At 38.0% G+C, this 21,691-nt stretch overlaps 1 protein-coding gene across 6 annotated transcripts in view; it reads right to left on the bottom strand.

Annotated features, from left to right (window-relative positions):
* clip1a (CAP-GLY domain containing linker protein 1a) overlaps positions 1-21,691 on the bottom strand; it is a 38,039-nt gene that overhangs the window by 15,218 nt on the left and 1,130 nt on the right. For 4 of the 6 annotated variants that reach the window (XM_065284486.2, XM_065284484.2, XM_065284480.2 and 1 more), the window contains exons 2-13: positions 12,375-12,627; positions 11,744-12,255; positions 11,431-11,555; positions 11,055-11,271; positions 10,592-10,789; positions 9,610-9,713; positions 9,249-9,309; positions 5,296-5,400; positions 3,737-4,639; positions 2,061-2,156; positions 174-231; positions 1-84 (exon numbers count right to left, since the gene is read on the bottom strand). In XM_065284486.2, coding sequence (XP_065140558.1) covers positions 1-84; positions 174-231; positions 2,061-2,156; positions 3,737-4,639; positions 5,296-5,400; positions 9,249-9,309; positions 9,610-9,713; positions 10,592-10,789; positions 11,055-11,271; positions 11,431-11,555; positions 11,744-12,255; positions 12,375-12,465 — 2,554 coding nt within the window. In that variant the 5' untranslated portion in view covers positions 12,466-12,627. The remainder of the gene's footprint in view (positions 85-173; positions 232-2,060; positions 2,157-3,736; positions 4,640-5,295; positions 5,401-9,248; positions 9,310-9,609; positions 9,714-10,591; positions 10,790-11,054; positions 11,272-11,430; positions 11,556-11,743; positions 12,256-12,374; positions 12,628-21,691) is intronic. The other 2 variants (XM_065284483.2, XM_065284485.2) reach the window with 2 other exon arrangements.

Raw genomic sequence — 21,691 nt, 5'->3', positions numbered from 1 at the left:
CAGCTAGTTGACTCTTGATCTCCTGTAATTCAGTAGACTGCGATGTGCATTGTTCCTCTTTCTTCCTGAGCTCCTCACGTAACTCTGAGATACAGATTTATGGATAATAATAATTAAATTGAATGTGCAATAACCTACAATCAACAAAAACAGCGATTCAAACAAACACATACCTTGATTAGATTGAGAAGATTTGGCTTGGTCATTCGATGCCGTTTCCAGAGTCTGCTTCTAAGAAAAGAATTAGTTTAAGGTTATGGCACGAAACATACGTTACTTAAGCATGTAAACGCAAACACTTCTAGTTGTGCAAGCTTAATTTCATGAAATATGACAGAACCACTATTTTCTCCACACAACAGCCATAAGCTACTTTTATGGTCAGTTACGAATTACCTGCCATCATGGAAGATGATCAATCTCAAAAAGACTTTGTTATGCTAGTTAGTTAAATCATGAAAATGTTTATACACTCTCAGAAGAAAAGGTAACCTTTGAAAGGGGCTGTAACCTTTTAAAAAGTACACATGTGTGCGCATATTAGTATAGACTCACCTAAAGGATTATTAGGAACACCATACTAATACTGCGTTTGACCCCCTTTCGCCTTCAGAACTGCCTTAATTCTACGTGGCATTGATTCAACAAGGTGCTGAAAGCATTCTTTAAAAATGTTGGCCCATGTAGATAGGATAGCATCTTGCATCAGGCAACATTTTTCCAGTCTTCAACTGTCCCAATTTTGGTGAGCTTGTGCAAGTTGTAGTCTACTTTTCCTATTTGTAGTGGAGATGAGTGGTACCCGGTGGGGTCTTCTGCTGTTGTAGCCCATCCACCTCTAAGGTTGTGCGTGTTGTGTCTTCACAAATGCTTTGCTGCATACCTCGGTTGTAACAAGTGGTTATTTCAGTCAAAGTTGCTCTTCTATCAGCTTGAATCAGTCGGCCCATTCTCCTCTGACCTCTAGCATCAACAAGGCATTTTTGCCCACAGGACTGCCGCATACTGAATGTTTTTCCCTTTTTACACCATTCTTTGTAAACCCTAGAAATGGTTGTGCATGAAAATCCCAGTAACTGAGCAGATTGTGAAATACAGAGCGGCACGTCTGGCACCAAAAACCATGCCACCCTTAAAATTGCTTAAATCACCTTTCTTTCCCATTCTGACATTCAGATTGGAGTTCAAGAGATTGTCTTGACCAGGACCACACCCCTAATTGCATTGAAGGAACTGCCATGTGATTGGTTAATTAGATAATTGCATTAATGAGAAATTGAACAGGTGTTCCTAATAATACTTTAGGTGAGTGTATACATATTTATACATATGTGACCCTTGACCACAAAATCAGTCATAAGTTGCACAGGTATATTTGCAGCAATAGCCAACAATACAATAAAAAAAAAAATTATGCAAAAATCATTAGGATATTTGGTAAAGATCATGTTACATAAAGATGTTTGGAAATTTCCTACGGTAATTCTAACAAAAATGAATTTATCATTAGTAATCGGTGTTGTTAAGGACTTCACTTGGACAACTCTAAAAGGCGATTTTCTAGATATTTTGATTTTTTTGCACCCTCAGATTCCAATTTTTTTAGTTGTATCTTGACCAAATGTTATGCTATCCTAACTAACCATTTATTCGGCTTCCAGGTGCTGTAAAATTCGCAATAAAACAAACCTGACACTTACTACTGGTTTTGTGGTCCAATGCCACATATTAATACCTTTTCAAAGGGTACCATCACAGTGACATCATCTGTACCTTTTTTCTCTAAGTGTAGCTAGCTACCTGAACAACACATCTAGTAAAGACATTTAAAAAAACTAACACAGAAACAAACTTTAGGCATTTTAAACGGGACATGTATTTGCAATGCATGTGCACACTTGTATAAAATATGTTTGTGGCCTATGGCTAAAACATACCAAGCAAATGGGGAAATAACACAGGTGCAAAAAGCCATTTAGCATTGATACCTCTGATATTTAGATATTCTGTAAGATTTATCCTTACCGTACACAGGGAAAAACCCAACACAGGGTACTTACCAGCACACTAACTTCATTCTCCAAAGAGCCCTTTTCTTGCAACAGGTCACTCAACTTTTGAGCTTTGTCCTCGAGTACTGAATTCAACTCAACAACCTACATGGAGATGCACCACCACAATGGAGAAATGAAGGGACATGACAGGGGACGCATGAGTTACACAAACTCAAAATTTCTGTCATACAGAATGACTGAAATTATGGAAAATGAACACACAGAACACTGAACACATTTACATGCTGGATGTACTAAAATAATAGTAATTTTAAAGAAATAAATGAATGAGTTTGATGTGTTTCACAGCAGGACCACCAATGAACACCTGGTATTATTGGCCTTTAATACCAGGTGTAAACAGGGCCAATAAGCGTCTTTGACAAAAAATCTGGCACCATGCATCTGTGCAAGTGCAAACAAGATAACTACCAGATTTTCCGCACTATAAGGCGCACTTAAAAGCCTTTAATTTTCTAAAAAAAATGACAGTGCGCTTCCGCAGCCGGCTCGCGCGGGGACGCTTCCGCTAAAATAGGCCATTCATTGAAGGTGCGCCTTATAATCCGGTGCGCCTTATAGTGCGGAAAATACGGTAAGAGAGAGGGAATGGGTTTTAAAAAAATGAATTTTAGTCTCAATCATTTAGCATGACTCTATAATTTAAAGGCAGGATAGGCAGGAATTATCTAAAAAACTTTTTCCAAATTTGTTTAAACTGTCTATATACCAATACATATTTAAAAAGTACTCTGAAAAAGAGAGTATAAAACTCGAGTGGCTGTAGACCTTTAACGACTGTTTTAAACACAGCTCATTATTTCCATTCAGGACTAAACAAATGATTGGCTTGCGCGACTATCACTCTCTCTCGCGACCATGGCACCACCCCTGTTGCTGCGGGATCCACCCACACATGCGCACACCCGATTGATTTGAACATGCATGAGGCATTCTAGGAAGAGCAAAAGTACGGCAAAGAAAGAGCATTCAGAACTTACAGTACCTACATATGCAGTCAGCGAAGGCAAAAAAAGGAATAAACGAAGAAATCAAATGAGAGTAACTATCGCGTGGCTTTTCCTCGAGTCGACGATGCGGTAGCGGTATTGTCTCCGGAGTGTAACACTGTATACGTTATAAATCTTCCACGAAATATTTTAAACTTTACCAGTATCGATATGCTAGCTTAATAGTGAGTACTTAAAGCTATCGTATTTGTTTATATTCATAGTGATAAAGTTAGGTGTATTATTACATGTGATTGTGACATGATGTTACTACATGCACCGCGCTCCTTACTCTCCGTTCGTCTCAGGTAAATGCTTCTCCCAGCAGAGCCGGTCAGCGTCGCGCGTTCATGTGTTTTGGGGCGTGGCTTTAGAAGAAACCCAGGGGGGGAGGGGGGGTTGTGCAGTGAATGGAAAAATGAGCTGTGTTTAAAACAGTCGTGAGAGGTCTACAGACACTCGATTTTTATACTCTCTTATTCAGAGTACTTACATTTTACTTATATATTGGTATATAACTTTACTTATGTATTGGTATATAAAGACAGTTTAAACAAATTTGTAAAAACAGTTTTTTAGATAATTCCTCCCTATCTTGCCTTTAAGTCTGGTTGACATTGGATAATCCGTGGTCCTGCTGTAAAAGTGGCACAAATGGATATGAAGCCCTACCTTCTCCTCGTGGGATTTGGCTTTGGCCGTTGCCTCCTCTATCTGGGCCAACAGTTTTTGCATCTCCTGATTACCTTCACTATGCTGCGACTGCAGCGCCTGAAGGGCTTCATGTTTCTCCTTAGCTTCTCGCACCTTCTCCTCCAACTGCTGGCCCACCTTACCCCCCTCCTCCTCTAACTCTTTTACCCTGAGTTCAGCAGTGTGCAGCTTTCCCAAGACGTCCTCCATTTCGACCAGGTGCTGCTCCTCGGTTTTCTCAATATTGGTGTGTAGCGAGTCCTCCAGTCGCTCCTTCTCCTCCGTAACCCTCTGCAGCTGCATCTGGAGCTCTTTGGTTTGACCGGCCCACCCTGAGGCTTCAGCAGCACGCTTGTTGGATATCTCCTCTAGTTCCAGTTGGTGTGACGCTTTCAACCGCTCCAGAGCAGCTCGCTGTTCAATCAGCTCGGCATGGCCTGCTCCCGAGGAGGTCTTCAGCTCCTCTAAGACATTCTGGTGCGAGGCCTCGACTGACACCAGTTTGGCACGCCACTGCTCAATGGCGTTCACGTTGTCTTCTTCGGCCTTTGCTAGGCGGACGCAAAGTCGTTCGTTCTCCTTCGCCAAACGTCCTGATGCTTCTTGGAGCTGTATCAAGGCCTCACCATGTCCCTTCTCTCGGGCCTCAAGCGTCTCACGCAGGGCGGACAGCTCGGCCTGGTGACTGGCGCTCTGGTCGGCCAACTGTGTGCGAAGGGAACGTAGCTCCTCCTGGAGCAATGCTGCGGTGGAGTCCTCGGTAACTCCATCCTGTCCAGGTACAACTTCCAGTGGCTTGCGGAGGGCAGCAACCTCTTTGTCTCTCAAGGCGAGATCCCTTTCTAACTCCAAGATACGGGACTTCTCAGAGACCGTGGCCACCTAAAGGAAAGGGTGAGAAAACGGGCTTCTGCAAAACTGTATTTTCTGAAATTGTGAAGCATAGGATCGTCAAATCATCAAAGACATTATGATTGAGATTGAGAGCAAGACCATATGAATATCTCAATTTAATGAAGGTGATAACATCTAGATAACTAGTATGTTTGGCTTCCCAATTCTTGAAGATCTAGTAGTGCCACCAAAACTGTACTATTGAGTAAAGGCAAATATTAAATTGTCTAACATTTTGATTTATACTTATACTAAATGTACACCACATGGCCAAAAGTATATAGACATCTGAACACCATGCACATATGTGCCTGTTGAACAGTTCATTTCAAAACCAATGGTCCTTTATAGGGTTGGTAGATGTGCAAAACTTGGTTGTGCACGAGACTGCCTTGATTTATGCACCTGTTGAAACAGCCAAACGTAGGTGGGTGTGGGTCTACATACCTATGCCCATGTCGTGAATACACACACAGAGCCCAACCAAACTACAGCACCAAGATATTTAGTGTGTGTTAGTAATTTTTTATTGGTTATTGAGCGACATGCAGTGAGGATCCCTTACTAATGCCCTACTAAAAAATCAGCTTCCACGACTCATGAGCAGCGATTCCTGACCCACGGCCCCGGTGGAGATCCATTACCCTAGAGTCTTCCAATTCCCTCTGAAGTTTCTCAGCTTTGGTCTTTTCAAAAAGCAGACTCTGCTCAAGCTCCTTTAGGAGGGCATGCTCCAGTCGCGTCTGCGTCTGTTAGTACAGAATGGGGAGAGGAAGAAAAACAACCAGTGCCACCATCACATGCCAGCCTGATGCAGAGGGCGAGAGGTGTGGAGCGGAGGCGAAACGAAGACAGGACGTGAAAAAACACGATGCAGGAAAAGAAGAAAGTGAAATGTCCTGGATAAAGGTTATTGGCATGCTGACGATGAACACAGAAATCAAAAACACGTTCATGCAGCGTGATAGTGACCGATGAGCAGGAGAGAGAATAATAAAATGTGGGTAAACACGTAAAATAAAATGATAGTTTGGCATCAAAAAAGAAGAGGAAAAATGTAAAAATATTTAATGAGACCTGCTGCCGAATAACATATAAAAGCACCAAATTAAAATTTCACACAATTTCAAAATAAACCTTATGGAAATCACAATGTTTAAACTTTCAGAATAAGATTCTTGCACAGTTTAGCATGATAGCAGGAATCAACTGGCTTTTAAGGATTAAAGATTATCCCAAAAATATCATGGTGAAAAATCAGTAAGTGCATTGAATAAAAACAATCACATTCACATACTGTGATTTAAATTAACAATTCTTAATAAGCATTTGACTTGTCAATCTTAAAAATACTCATATGAACAGGTTATTGGAATCTGAATTGATGTAAATGATGTCATATTTAAATGTGGAATTTGAAATGAATCTGAACCGATAAATGTACAAATGAATGCAATGGATAATCATAACATTTAACTTATCAAGAGCTTTAAGACACACATAGGAAAAATGCAGACAGAAAGATTTACAGTAACAGATTCAGTATACAGTAACAGATATACAGTAATAGATGTTTTGTCATTTCCATGAGATTTGTTACTGAAAAACCAGATGAACTGAACAGATAAGTGTTAGTGGCCAATTAAAATTGAAAAAGTGGTATCAATTTAATCATTAGTGAGAAATGTTTAAATATCCAAATTGTTAAAGGGGTTATGACATGAATCAATTTTGCCTTGATCTATTGACATAACAGGTCTTGGTATCATCCTGCAAGATTCACAGTTTTAAATGCCCTCCTTATCAATAGAAAAGAGTTATGTAATCGTTATCCGAAAAAAAAAAAAAAAAACGAATAATTTTTTTAAATTAGTGACGTACATTACAGCACTTTTAGCATAGCTTAGCCTAATTCATTGAATCTAATTAGACCATTAGCATTGCGCTAAAAATAACCAAATAGTTTTATTATTTTTCCTATTTAAAACTTGACTCTTCTGTACATCGTATACTAAGAAAAACGGAAAATTTAAAGTTGCGATTTTCTAGGCAGATATGGCTAGGAACTATACTCTCATTCTGGCGTAATAATCAAGGACCTTGCTGGAGTAACATGGCTGCAGCAGGCGTAGTGATATTACGCACTGCCCTAAAAGTGTCCCCTGCTATTGAAAGTAACCAAGGGGACAATTTTGGGCAGTGCGTAATATCACTATGCCTGCTGCGTTTGAGGTGCCTTAATTTAAAAACATGTTGAACTGACATATCTTAACATATATCAGTGTCATTCATTTGTTTCAAGATACACACCAGTATTGTTTATGTAAGGGATGTTTGTAAAAACTACTTAAACGTCCTAATATAACTAAGACCTAGTCCTGGATTAATCTAAACTCTGTCTGGGAAACTGCCGTTTAAAGTTTCCGATTATTTAACTTCAACCTACTGTTAAATATGCTTATAGATTATAACATAACATTTTAGAATTAGAATTAACATCATTCTCTTTGTCTAACAGTGTGTTGTAATTTTGAAAAAACATCAACAATAAAACATGAATAAAAATAGCGATAGACATAAATATTTAATATAATATGGACATTGATTTACACGTGAGAGCAGATCATCATTTTGTTTTGTTTTAACAATTCTTTACACAAATAGTACAGTTACATTATACAAACATTGGGCAGACTTATTTAGTTTTTATTCAGTTTTTGAAAAAAAGACACGCCTTACCAGCACATCATTTTTCTTGTTCAACGTTAAAGACGCTTGTGCACGCGTATCAAAGAAAGCACAAGAAAGAATAAGCAGTAGGCATAAAAGTTATAATAAGCCTATTATAAGCCTAAAATAATTAGTGAAGCATTTTTTATAGAACTTAATAAACAGCATTTTTAAGTTATGCGCTTTAAAGTTATGTTTAGGCTACATTGCATTTACCCAAACACTTTTATCTACAGCTACACAATGACAAAGCATTTACCCTTTTATTTAAGTTTATAATATTGAGATATGTTTTAATCAGTTTGATGATGAGGTGGTTACATAGTTTTGTAACATTGTATTTAACAGGCAAAACAATAGACTAAATAGGCGCTTAGAGTATGAAGGTATAAACATGTAACCTTAAATAAAATTCTTTCTGTCCAATAAAATCACAAAGCATCGTCTTAGAAACACGCAAAATTTTCGACACAGTTTTAATTTAATCTGTTTTTAGACATATTTCATATTTAGATTTGTTTTGACAATAGACGATAGTGACATACGATCAACGATACAGTAACGATAAAACACGCATGATGTAAAAACTATTAATAACTGAACCATAAAAAATGTATAGCCAGTACATGAACTAATAACAGTTTTAAACAATAGTTTTAAACAAAATTGCATAATACAGAAAATATCAAATAAAAACTGCTCTGTTTGTTTGCTTTTAAGCAAAGATTGTGTTGTTTATTCTTTCTGTTTCCATCACATGCAATAAAACCCCACATCAGGAGGTCAGTAATGAAATGTTAAATATGACTTGCACACGTTTATGTTTTCTGTTGCTTGTTTAAATCGGTTTCTGAGAGAATGTTTGGCTGTCTATGACATGAATAGACAAAAAATGTGCTTAAAAAGACCATTTGAGAAAAGTGAAACTGCGTAGTATGCGCAGCATGTAGGCTGTCAATCACAGAAGTGGGCGGGACATCAAGTCAGGCGGAACATTCTTAAAGGGGAAGCACATAAATCAATTGAATGGTTTCAATAACAGGATGAAAAACAGGGTGAAAATGTCAAATACTACTTAAATTTGTATGTTATTTGGGAAAAACGTAATATTAAAAGGTACACCACGGAGAACATAATAAAATAATAAAAAGAAACATGTCATAACCCCTTTAAAGCTGTAATACGTAACCTTTAACTCTATATTGCCATCTCTGTTTGAAACATAAAATTGTTTTTTTTAATCTGACGTCATCAGTGAAATTAAAAAAATAATAAAATGTATTAGTGCATCTCTAGTATTAATGTATGTATGTTTGTATTGTGCAAATGTGTGGAAAAACAGAATATGACAGCCCGCAATTATTACACTGGTATAATATAACACATAGCCAATAGACAGCGGGACTCTTATGTATAAATATCATTAAAAACCCATTGCAGATCAACAAAAAGAAACTGTAAAGCTGTTATATGCAACGGTAACCAGTACCACCATTGTTTAAATCACAGGGGGAAAAAGAACCTAAAGGTCTTTATGTCCCGGTCTTATGTCAAAACAATGGTCAACTTATCTTATTTTTTTTTTATCAAATTATCATTACAAAATATATAATAACTAATTGGGTTAAAAAAAAAAAATAAAACATTTGAATAAATTAATAAAGCAGCTAACTAACATTTGTAAATTGTATGAGCTGGTATATGATTTTGTACACTTTGTCAAATCAAATGAGTCAGATTGATGTAAAGTTCCTTAGCAGAATATGCCCGATTCATCCAAATTAATGGATGCCAAACAATGCTAAGAACCAGTAAAACTAACAGGTGAATAAAACTTAATCATATCAGAGCAAGAAACTTTAAATACCTCCAAATCTCCTTTGGTAATGCAAGCTTCTTCCACCCGGAACTGCAGGTCCTCCACCTTTCTGTTTGAACAACAATTCCTTATCAACCGTTTACATTTCTTTGTTTGTCACTTTCAATTTCTTTTAACCTCTGATAATCAATCCCTTTATCAGTTTTATGACTTATTTTATGTTTTTCTAAAACTGATAAACAACTAAGTTTCCAAGATATCAGGTTTACACATTTTTAGGGGTATTTGGGGTTTTTAGCACACGGGGTCAAGAATTTTCCTTTTCTGTGCATCACTAGAAAAAATCTTTGTATATAAGGCTTATCCTTTTAGACAAATATAAATTGTGAATATATGAGTGATACTGAACCTCTTTTCCTCCTCCAGCTGGTTTACAAGCTCCACTTTTTCCCTGTCTGCGGCCTCCACCAGCACTCGCAGCTGATCCATTTTAGCCTCCATCTCCAACACACACTACACAAACCCATAAAACAACTTATCACAACATATCCCACACAAACACATAAAATTGATCACAACACATACCACACAAACACATTAAAGTCGCAATGAAATGGAAATGAAAACTATCATTTGTTTTGGAATATTGTGGTATTTTACACAAATGATTTTTTTTCATGTGCCCTCATAATCTTTAATCAAAAACGCAAATCTTCTCCCCTTCTAGAAACACTTTCTCTTTACTTCCGGTCGTATAGTATGGCAGGTGGACGGAGTCCGGGAAAAGATTGCAGCGATTAGAAAATAGCAACATGACCCAATGTCATTTCAGAAGCCGTTTCACTCAAATATACATCACAACAATTGCTACTTCCGTTTTATGGTGACTTTAAAACTTATCACATCATATCAAAACAACCTACCACAACATATCCCACACAAATATATGAAAACAACTTACCACAACATACACTTACTACACAAAACAATTCTTTAACAACTTTAATCATTTTATTTTTGATATTATTTTTTTTTAAACCTGAATTTTTTTAATCCACCAATCTTACTGTTATATGGTGACTTCAATTTATTTGAATAGGAAAATATAATATGGCTGTTGGTTTAATAGCTGGCGTGAAAATAGTTGCAAAGGGTTGCTACCTCCAAGCAACCTAAATATACAACACTGTTTACTTCAGCTCCATCTCTACAGTCTGTATTAACAAGCACTATACTGTTTTTTTCTGACATCATGCCAGGATGGGGAACCTGCCAGGAAGAAGTTCCTAAAAATTGTCATGCCTTATATACTCGCAAAAGTAATTAAGTGCATTGGCACTAATTTCACAAGCAGGGGCACATTGAGGAGGAGAAGTACAGCTGTCTCTCACCTGCTCCTGGCCTTCCCGCAGCACCACCAGCTCCTGCTCCACTTCACCCACATGGCTGGTTGCCTTGGCAACTTCAGCTCGCTCCAAGTCACGTTCAGCGAGGAGCTGCTCAATGTGTTGCTGTTTTTCCTTAAGGGCCTCCTGAAGGGCCGTTGTGCCCGAGATCTTCCGCGTGTACCTCGAGGACGTCTCCGTCAGCTTCAGTGAGAAACTTAGTTCAAAATCTTTACATTAAACATTTGTGATATTTAGACATGAGTACACAATTTGTCAGTGTGTGTCTTTTCCATGGGAATTAAACCCATGACCTCACTACTACAAGAGCTAAATGAGCATTTTAAAATACTCTCTCCTGCTTTAATGTGTAAATAAGCCATTCCATTCAGTTTCAGGCTAGTTGTTAGGCACTCTTAAGCATCCCAAAACCAAAAACAGTGTGCATGCAGGAGTGCGTGCATCTCACCAGCCCGGTTCGGCTTGGCTTGCAGCTAGCGGATGAGGCGACTGAGCTCATGGAGCTGATGGAGGAGGCACTGGGGCTGCGCTTCAGTCCTGATGGCGTGGTCGATGTCTTCCGCGCAGTCGCCTTCGCTTTGGCCGGCGTGGTGGAGGGGAAACCAATGCGAGTCACCTTGTGCACTGGTGCAAAGAGACCGTACTTGGGCTGACAATGGAAATACCTGATGACACAAACGCACATCCATGTAAAACTCCAAACAATCTTCTTTCTCTCTTTCTTTCTAGGCATCATGACTTTACTATTAGGCTTTAATGCATGTGTCCAACCCTCACTAGCGGTGCATGTAAAAACAGGACATAACAGAAGTACAAAAATGTACCTGGTTCCAGCCACAGCACCATCATTCTTTCCCAAGGGCTCATCCAGCTCAACGCCACACCATTCACCCTTAGCAAAATCTGCTTCACCTAAGAATCGCACCACACCAGCTTTTGAGCCAGCAACCTAGAAACATGTTAAAAAACTTCTTAAAAAGTTCTTCATAGTTTATATCAACTGCCAGACTACTGAATTTTTATGAATTATGCATAAAAAATAACATTATCTGAATGTGGGTTTATTTGCGAAATAACATCAATCAGCATAAAGCAGCTTTGTACCACTTCATCACAACATCATTTTAAGACACTCACCAGCACCCGGTCATTGATCTTTAGCTCTCGTTCACCTTTCTTGACCGAACCGGTTTCTGATAGATTTGATACCGATTCACTTTTTGAGCGCACCAGCTCAGAGGGTGGTGCCGCCGTTTTGGTGGTCGTGGCAGGTTTCTTGGTTGAAGCCGTGGCTGATGCCGTGGCTGATGCCGTGGAGGGTGTGGGTGATGCTGCACGAGACGGAGGGGCCGTCGTCGTCCCGTTAGCCTCCCCTTCTGTGCGGGAGAGTTTGGAGGGGCGTGTGAAAATACCCTTTAAGGCTTCGCACTGAAAATAGCGCACCCCCGATACAGAGCCATCATTTTTCCCGATCGGCTCATCCAGCACAATGCCAGCCCACTGCCCTGGAGCGAACTGGGTATCTCCGAGAAACTGAACGACGCCCGCCTTGTTGCCATTCACCCAGACCCGATCACCAATTTTATACTCCTCTCCTACATCTTGTGCTTCAGGTGAGGATTTGTCACTTGGAGTTGGTTTAGGGGCACCTGTTCCAGATAAATAGATTTACATATACATAAATCAATACATGTAAATGCATTATAATCTTTAAAAAAAGAATTTAAAAGATCAAATACATGACTTGATTAAGTGAGAGGCTTCTCACCCGCAGAGGAGGATGTTTTTGTGACCCCAGTGGCGACTGTTTTGCCGATTTTGCTGGGCGCTTTGAGCCCGCTGGGCTTTGCTGTGCTCATGGTCTCTTTAAATGTGCCTTCTGTCTATAGATGAGCTTTGACCCTCCAACACACATTGATTCAGCTGCTACAGTACAGGCAGCTTCATAGGTGAAACATCAGCAGACAAAAAGAAGTAAAAGAAAATAAAAAGGTGAAGGAGAAAAGAAGGCAGCAAGGGCCCTGTGGTGAGAAATAAAGAAACACAATAAATACTTGAGTATTTCAGCTTTGGATCTTATTTTACTGACATTTTATTAACACACTGTTTATTTGGAATGTATATCCATTTCAAGCTACTACTACTTAAATTGTTGTAAACTCATGGTGAATCCCAAATTATGAACTATTCTAAGCCATCTTGTAGTACAAATAGTGTTGAGTAATGTGTTCACATTTCAATTTCCAACAAAAACAAGTGCACTTCAAGTACCCAGAAGAACTCATTTGAACAAAGTAATAAAGTGTAGACACTTCATGCTCACAACTGTCACAGTTTTGCTTATGTAAAGAAAACTAAATAAGGAAACTCAATAGAACGTTCCATTGCAACACCAGCGCCCAGCAGCAGCCCCACGAATCCGCCATTTTGGAATGAAAGCGAATCGGGAGTCAACTAGAAGTAATGGCAATATCAGCTACTTTGTACATTAAAAGATCAAATTCAAACTGAATGATGATTACATAAAATAACATACAATCAGACCAGTGATCATTAATCCCTTTTTACAGCTTATTTTCAGATATTTAGACAAGTCTTCCACTTTTATATAGGCTAATTTTACATAGATACATACTAACATAAACTCATCCACACATAATATTTTGGCTCCATATACATACACATATACACACATATACATCTGAATTGCTCGAAATGGATTAAGTAAAAAAAAACACAGCCACTGTCCAAAAGTAGCAATTATAGGATAACAGACAGAACAATATATCATGTTCTATAAGATTATAATGTTTGTAGCGGGATCCAGGGGATTAATATGTACAAAATATATTTCATACCTAGTGGAGTTGGTAACTAATAATAGTAGTAAATAGGGCTGTAGTCAACCAAAGAAATGCTTAGTCGACCAAAGTCCTGTCCTGCGCATCGATTAGACGATTAAAAATAAAAAAGACGCAATGTTTTGCATTTTGATTGAACATTTGTTAAACAATTGTCATAGAGAATTTATAAAACAACAACGAAAAAACATCAATAATAATACATAAAACTATAATAATACCACAATTCTAAGTGATTTTTTTATATGTGCAAAGTGAGGAGCTCTGTACTAGGTCTATAGTGACAGTCACAATCGCGCACCTGACCACTCCCGCACGCTACAAAAAATATAACTGCTAAAACTGCCAAAAAATGAAAACTCCTAAAAGCTCTCGTTTATACAGGCTGTATATTCTTATTTAATTTAAAGCTATGGGTTAACTTTTGTCCAGCCGATCTAGGCGTTTTAAAACAAACACACACAAAAATTGCCTAAAACAATCCTAATAATAATAGGCTGTATAGTAGGATGGCCTATAGGTTTATTTTCGTTTTGTTACATTATTTAGGCTATTTTCAAACGCGTCAACTGTACAAATAAAAACAAAAACATAAGTCCAGCAAACGCAGAATCAGAGGACAACTGGCTCCTTAGTTTCTAAATGGTTTGGGTACGAGGTGATCGTGTTGAAAATAAAGGCGTTTGTCTAGCGTTAGAAGCTCATTTGAAACATTGCCGCAGCTCATTTAAGAAAATGACAGCTCAGAAGAAACTCCGCTTTAGTATGAGGTAGTGCTACAATAAAGAAAGAAGATGATCATCATCACCGTATCTGTAACCACTGAAATGTAGATGTAATATATTTCCAAATCTAACACGATAAAACTAATGGATAAGACAGGCACCTTAAGAATGCGTAAAAAGACGCACCGGCCAAGGCGGGTCTAACTCACTGTGTGTGAGAAAGCCCTTGTCATCTTCTAGAACGAATGCAGCAAAGATATTTAATGCTAATGTATGAGACATATAGGCATACGCTGAGTTTGATTAATTTTTATTACACGGCTCTCTGGAATGCTTGATTCTGATTGGTCAGTTGAGACATTTGCAGGTTCGTTCTTTTCAAATAATAACCGCTCCAAAATAATAACGCATAGCCGGACTACTTGCACGAGTAAAATCGCTCCGCGCCAATAAAGATCAATAAAGATTACTGTCTGTTTGGCGCCATCTTGTGACAAACACTTGACAACCACGACAAGACACAGACAGCTTACGGAGACTGAACTTGACAAAATAGAGCATGACAGCTACGAAGCCAACACACAAAAAAATACAGAATGGGCATTAAAGCTTCTCAAAGACTGGTTAAAGAGAAAAAAATGGAGACAGACAAGTATGAAGCAGAGGATCTTAATAAGGTATTACGATCATTTTATGCATCTGTGCAAAGTTTCGCGGAAGGATAAAAATGTTAATTTAAAACAATATGCCAATAAAATGTTTCAAATTCATATTCATGTCCAGTTTTTTTTCTTATGTGGCAAGTAGCCGTGTAATAAGCGGGATAATGTAGAGGCAGCCGGTAGTTATTGGGAAATAAGCCCCTTCAGTGTGATACAAGTCCTGATCACACTGTCGGGGCTTATTTCCCAATAACTACCGGCTGCCTCTACATTATCCCTTACATAATGAGGTGTGTTCTAGTTAACAATGCAATGCAAGTGAATGCGTCGTGCCGGCGCCTCCATGCGCGGATATTATATTGTCTGCAATACTTGCTTTTTATTTATTAAATACATGCAGATGGTTGATGAAACATTTATTAAAATAAAGAAACAATTTATACAAAATGAAATTCACTTTAAAGAAATGCTTTCTATAAAGCAAAACTTAATTAAGTGGTAAAAATAATGTCTGAGGATTTACAAAAACAAAACTTAATCTGCAATTTACTTATAGCCTAAAATACGTAAATGTTAATAATTTGGAACACAATCAGGAGAGACTTTCATTTGAATTATTTTATTGCTGTTTTTTATTTACTATTCAAATGAAAGAATTTACAAAAAAATAGACTGTCCCATTTACTTTACGCAAACCTTGTGAGCAGGCGAACTCAAACTCCGTGACCTTTTTTGGAAAATGCAGCCAGACAAAAGATTTAGATTTCTTGGACATTTTGCTGACTAAAGCCAAAACAGGTAGCGTTTGAACTGAATGAATACAGCAGAACTACCTATATTCCTTTCTGAGCAAAGTAGCAGTGCACCCAGCCACAAGTGCGGTTCCAGAGTGTTCTACGTGGTGCGCTAAACTGTGGCGCTGTTACAAAATAGCCTAAATTAAAGCATTTAAAGTTGGGGATAAAACATAGGCTAATTATATTTAGAATACAGTAATATTTAATTGCTTATAAAAGGAATAAATATCAAGGAGTAAATCAATGAAAATTTCTTTATTGGGGAAAATAAATTAATTATGCAACTGGTCGACCAATGAAAATGTCAGTCGACCAAGACAGCATCGACCGATTAGTCGACTAAACGACTAAAGTTGACAGCCCTAGTAGTAAATGTGTAAAGTAGCATAAAATAGAATAACATAATAAAGCAAGAAAAAAATACCTCAAATGTGTATCTATTTAATGATTGGATTCCACAACTGATAACAACAACAAATCAACACATTCATACAAGACAATACAGCGTTTCGTGTAGGTGTAGAAGTGAACAAAATTTTAATATAAGAAACTTACTATTGCGCTTCAGATTTGGCTGTGAGATTCGCTGAGAATGAATTGGCTGTGAGAATTTTCCATTTCAAAATGGCGGCCACGCTACTGAAGCGCCACCTAGTGACTGTTGCCAAAAATGAATAAGAGTTTCCCGTCTTGTACTTCTACTCTCTTTGCCGCTGGGTAAAAATTTACCCAATGTTGGGTTGTTTTAACCCAACTTCTGGGTTATTATACCCCATGGGTACTTTGGGTCATTTTAACCCCCAAAAACTGACGTTTTTACGTAACATGGCAGCGCCCATGGTCTGACATTTTTGGCTTCAATTCATTACATGTTTATAAATTTCATAAAACTGGGGCCCCCTTGCACAATCTCTTGCCGCCCGGTTTGCAAACCACTGCACTACATGATAGAGTACACAGGGCAAAGCTTAAATTCATAATACATTTGGTACACAGCTTCAGAGATGGTACAGTGTTTCCCATACATAGGCTCTACTTGGGCGGTGCGCCCAGGTAAATTGCGACCCGCCCAGGTAAAAAAAAAAAATCACTTTACGAATTTCCGTATTTTCTGAACTCGACTGGATGACCCGTGTTTTGGAGAGAGCGAGAGCGAGAGAGAGAGAGAGAGAGAGAGAGAGAGGTGGGGGCCGGGTGACCGTGAAGATGATGCACGCGTCATAAAATCATCATCCAGCGCGGCAAACTGGATCAACTGCAGCACATACGGAGCAGCCAGGGAACTACACTGCGACCAAAATGGTTGCATATGCTTATGTGCATATGTGTTTATGGCATCCAAGTTGGCTTCATTTTGCGTGCAAGCACGTTGTGTCTCTTCCGTTGAGTGTCCGTTCACGTGCTCTCTGTTTCTCAATGAATTGGGTGCGACGCGAAGCAACCTCAGTGTCACATTGTATCCTTTCATGTTTCTGAACTTGAGCAGAGTTTTACCATTAGAGGTCTTTCTTCACTGAGGACGCGGGACCCGTACGGTTCCGGGTTTATTTTTTAAATGGTCAGTCGGGTCCGGGTCGGTCCTAGTTCATTACTTCGGGTCCCAAGTCTGATTAATATTGTGTGTAAACCCGAGTCGATCAAAGAACGGCCGTGAGCGCTAACGCGCTAAAGCTCGAGTGCTGTTTTAGCGGGCCTCCGGTTTCTATGGCGATAGCAACTGGCTCTTGTCACGACCACGCGCCGCTTCATTTTCTTTATCCCATTTTTTAATAATCTTACTATTAATAGACAATATCTTTACTAAAATCTAAACAGTTTGCACAGAGATTGTAGCAAAAAGCAGTGCTAATACTGAATGAGCAAAGCTCTAGCTGACTCAGGATATAAAAAACGCAAAGCTGTAATGTAAAGTCTGTCATTGGGACAGCAAGTAGACTTTTAAATCTGAAATAATTACTGGATTAAGCTTTTTTTTAATCGGCAAAAGAGAAATAGAAAGCAGAAGCAGTAAAAGTGCCTATCTTATAGAAGTTATTAACATTATAACATCAGTCACATTTATAATCTATAGACCTGCACTGTCTATATAGGCTATAGTATACATAGTATTGTATATAATTGAGTTTGATAAAAGGGGTCATCAAATTGCTTCATATATAAGTGCAAAAACATAAAGTGTTTTCGTGGTGCTTTGACAAACAGTGTCAGCTTTGTTTATGGCAAAAAAAGTTTGGGGTGGTTAGATTAATTAACTATAATGTGAAATTAATATGAATGTTTTATAAATCAAAGTAGGGGTGGGCGGAATGGCCAAAAATCTATTTCACGGAATGAGTCATTTTATTTCACGGAACGGAATATTTCACGGTATACATGTTTTTCAGTTTATATTGTTTTTTGATAATAAAAATGTACAGAAATACACCACTCACTATAGCTTTTGACTAAATGCTCACCACAGTTTTAAAATATGAGCAATTTAAAGTTAATAATGTTAAAGTGAAAATGTCCAGAAGATAACAACAGATAAGTCTTGATTAGACAGAATCTTGTTTTTAATTGAGTTATTAATTTTATAGACTATTGAAGCTATAGTATGGCTTCATTGTATTTTGTATTTATGCATACATTACATTAAACACATGCAATATGTAAAATGAACAGGTATAAATATATGCAAAAACCTACAGACAGGATAAATACCTGTATATGAGAGAAGAAGCTCTAGATATTATAAATGTGACAGGTGCTATGATGTGATGATCATAAAGTTTGTTTTAAGGTCTTGACGCCCTTTACTTTCTATTAGACCTTAACATTTGCATCTCTTTCTCGTCTTTCCGATCAAATATGTTTGTATAAGCAAATGGCGCCACAGCAGCGCACGTGTCACTGATATAAACGCGAGTTTTGTCTTAGCTTGCTTAAAGTTCAGAAAACTTTACAACTATTAGCATTATGTGCGAGAAGAACTCTTTATTTGACGTCGCAGGCGCAGCTCCTTGCGCTTGCCTAGAGAGACCTCTGCACGTGAGAGACCGGCCGGCTGCTGCATGAGGAGAGAGAGAAAGCGCGCGCGCGAGAGAGAGCGTGAGAGCCAGCAAGACAAGACTCTCCCTGCGTGACCCGCGGTGGATTCACTGGCACTTGTTATTAAAAAATACACAAATAACTCGTTCATTTTTTATAAGTGAAATATTTTACATGTTTCTCGTCACAGTCAGTCTAACATGCTGGAGGGCAGAGTTAGCCACGCCCACTTATTTGCATTCCGCGGAATAGACGGAATAGAAAAATCTGTTACGTCTGACATTTTATTCCGCGGTAACGGAATATACCGTCATACCGCCCAGCCCTAAATCAAAGTATTGTGTTGTGTCACACATTATTAGTTCTTTGTTACATGTATAGTAGACCATTATTTGTCGGTGGATAATGATTGCCCTTTTCACCAGCTACCACCACAAGTAAATTTCAGATCTGTGGGAAACACTGGACTGGAATGTCCCTGTCAGGGTTTCACAGGTCTCACAGTGTGTCAGAACACAGCTATGCAATACAGACTGTTAACATGAACTATTCAAAGACTAAACATTAAATCCAGCCTCACATGATGGTGGTCCGCACCTTTAACAGAGCATCTGTAAGCCAAATGTGAGACTGTTTTCTCATTGTTTGATTTGAGTATGAACTGGTATTTTGTTAGGGATACAGTAATCCACAACAAAATACAGGTGTGTTTAATCAGAGCTGGAGCTAAACTCTGCAGGAAAGTGGGTCTTGAGGGCCAGAGTTGAGAACCTGTGCAGTAATGCTTTTTAGTTTGTAAATTATTTTGAATAATGATCAAATATATTGGAAAAACTCTTTGGCCAGCCTCGCCCATCTAAAACTTTGCCTACGCCTGACTTTTTGAAGTATTAAAATTATTCAGTTATTGCAAACCATTGCGTGATGTGTATTTAGATATTCCAATGGTTTCCATAGCTCTACTAAATATGGACTTACATATTACCGTACATAGTTATTAATTTCAATATATTTACACTTAGAGGAGAGAGCTGGTAACCAATTTGCTGATCATGGGTAAATTAACTGCTTAGTCTAGTCTCACACTGGTTGTTATACAGTTAACAAGCTAAGCCACTTCCTGTTGTAATTCCTTTTTCCTTTACGGCATTTAAATGCATTTAAGATTTGAACTAAGGCAGTTCAGCCACTCCACATAACAGCAAAACGCGCAAGTAATAAAGTCATGCGGTCAGAACATGTACACAAGTATAAGGGCTTGAACTATTTCATAGTTCCGGAACCATTTACTAGAAGAACAAGTTTTACCACAAAAACTGTGAACGATTTTAGTTCAGGAATGCATTTTGGCAGGTAGTGCTGCACGATAAATCACATGCAATTGTAACGCGCATCTCGTCAGTAAAGCCGGTTCCTTGATCAGTAATAAATAAATCACCATCAGCTGCTTTCAGATGGAGCGGCATTTACTACACAGAGCCATAGACATGCGGGGGAATAATCGCATTCATAATCGCGGATGAATCGCCTGTGATTATGAATTCAAGATTGCCTAGCACGTCACCCGCGCGCCATCAGTGTTATCGGTTGCCTCCCCTTGCAAATAGTCCAGAGTAGAGAGTAATACGGCAATAGCAAAACTTAAAATTGAGAAAAAATAAAATGATGAAAGGATAGAAATGTGACAACCCGAACCTCTCAGCAGTCCACACAACATACATCCGTAGTCTGTATTTGACATAATTCACAACCTGATTTTAGTAACACATACCCTCCACCATCTCAGAAACTAGCATCAGCGTATGTTTAAATATATTACACTGATGACAGGATAGCTAATTTTTCGGTATTGTGTAGTACCGTCACTAGGAGCAAATAACATTTCCAATGGTTATTATTAGACTGGTGACATACTAGCTCCACTGAAATGTTATGAGACCAAACAGTGCTGTGTGTAAATATAAATAAACATCTTTTGATCACAATGTCTTTGTCAAGTGATCTATTCAGTCACGAATGTATGGATAACAGTGTGAAACTGTCACATTGTTGACAGTAAAAATATCACAGTAATAGTGAATGAAAAACAGCAAAAATAACATGTAACCTTCAAAGCAATACGCATGTCAAACCACTTCGAACAAAAAGGGTTTTGCTTTTGAAAAACAAAAAGACTTACTGACTAGACCTCTTAGCGCTATCAGTATTAAACAGGTTAAAAGGCCTAAAAAGACCATCTATCTGCTGGCTATCCATTAACTGACAAAAATATCAACCATACCAGAGCAGCGTATTAAGGGCAGATTTTAGTTGCCAATGCCAGAACGGATTTAAGTACAGCGTTTCTGTTGTAAATCTTTAAATCTGTCTAAAGTGAAGTCTTATCTGGTACAATATTATGTTCAAAAGGAGCTTGACTCCAAATTAATACTGTAAAGTACTGTACTGAAAATAAATACTTTGTAAACAGATGTTTGACTAAACAAATGCAAACATGTATTGCAAGAGTAAAGAGTTCAATAAAAATCTTCAATTAAAGAAGAAAGATTTAGCAGATTGAAGCTTTCTGTACCCTTAGATTACTAGGGCTGCATAATGATTAATCGCATATATAATAAATTATATATAAATATGAAAATGTATATGCACATGTAAATATTTCTTAAATATATACATGCATGTGTGTGTATTTATATAAACATAATTATTATACACAGTACACACATATATACATATAACTCTATTAGTTGCAATTAATCGTTATGCTCTGGGACATTTCTAATACATTTGTTTTGTACAAAAACATGTATGCACAACTTTATAATACACACACTCTAAAGGGAAAGGGGGAATACTAGATAAACACTGAACAGAAGGCAGAAACCAAAACAAAAATCATGAACAGCTCTTGTGTGATACCTACAATCGTGTCTAAAACCACCTCTACTATTAGTCATAAGAAGAAACCTTAAGAAAAACAATAGTACATAAATACAAAAGAAAACAATAA

The sequence above is a fragment of the Paramisgurnus dabryanus genome, chromosome 5, assembly GCF_030506205.2.
Source record: "Paramisgurnus dabryanus chromosome 5, PD_genome_1.1, whole genome shotgun sequence".
In the NCBI taxonomy this organism is placed as follows: Eukaryota; Metazoa; Chordata; class Actinopteri; order Cypriniformes; family Cobitidae; genus Paramisgurnus; species Paramisgurnus dabryanus.
The sequence above is the reverse complement of the archived record's forward strand: the minus strand, read 5'-3'. Positions and strand labels throughout refer to the sequence as shown.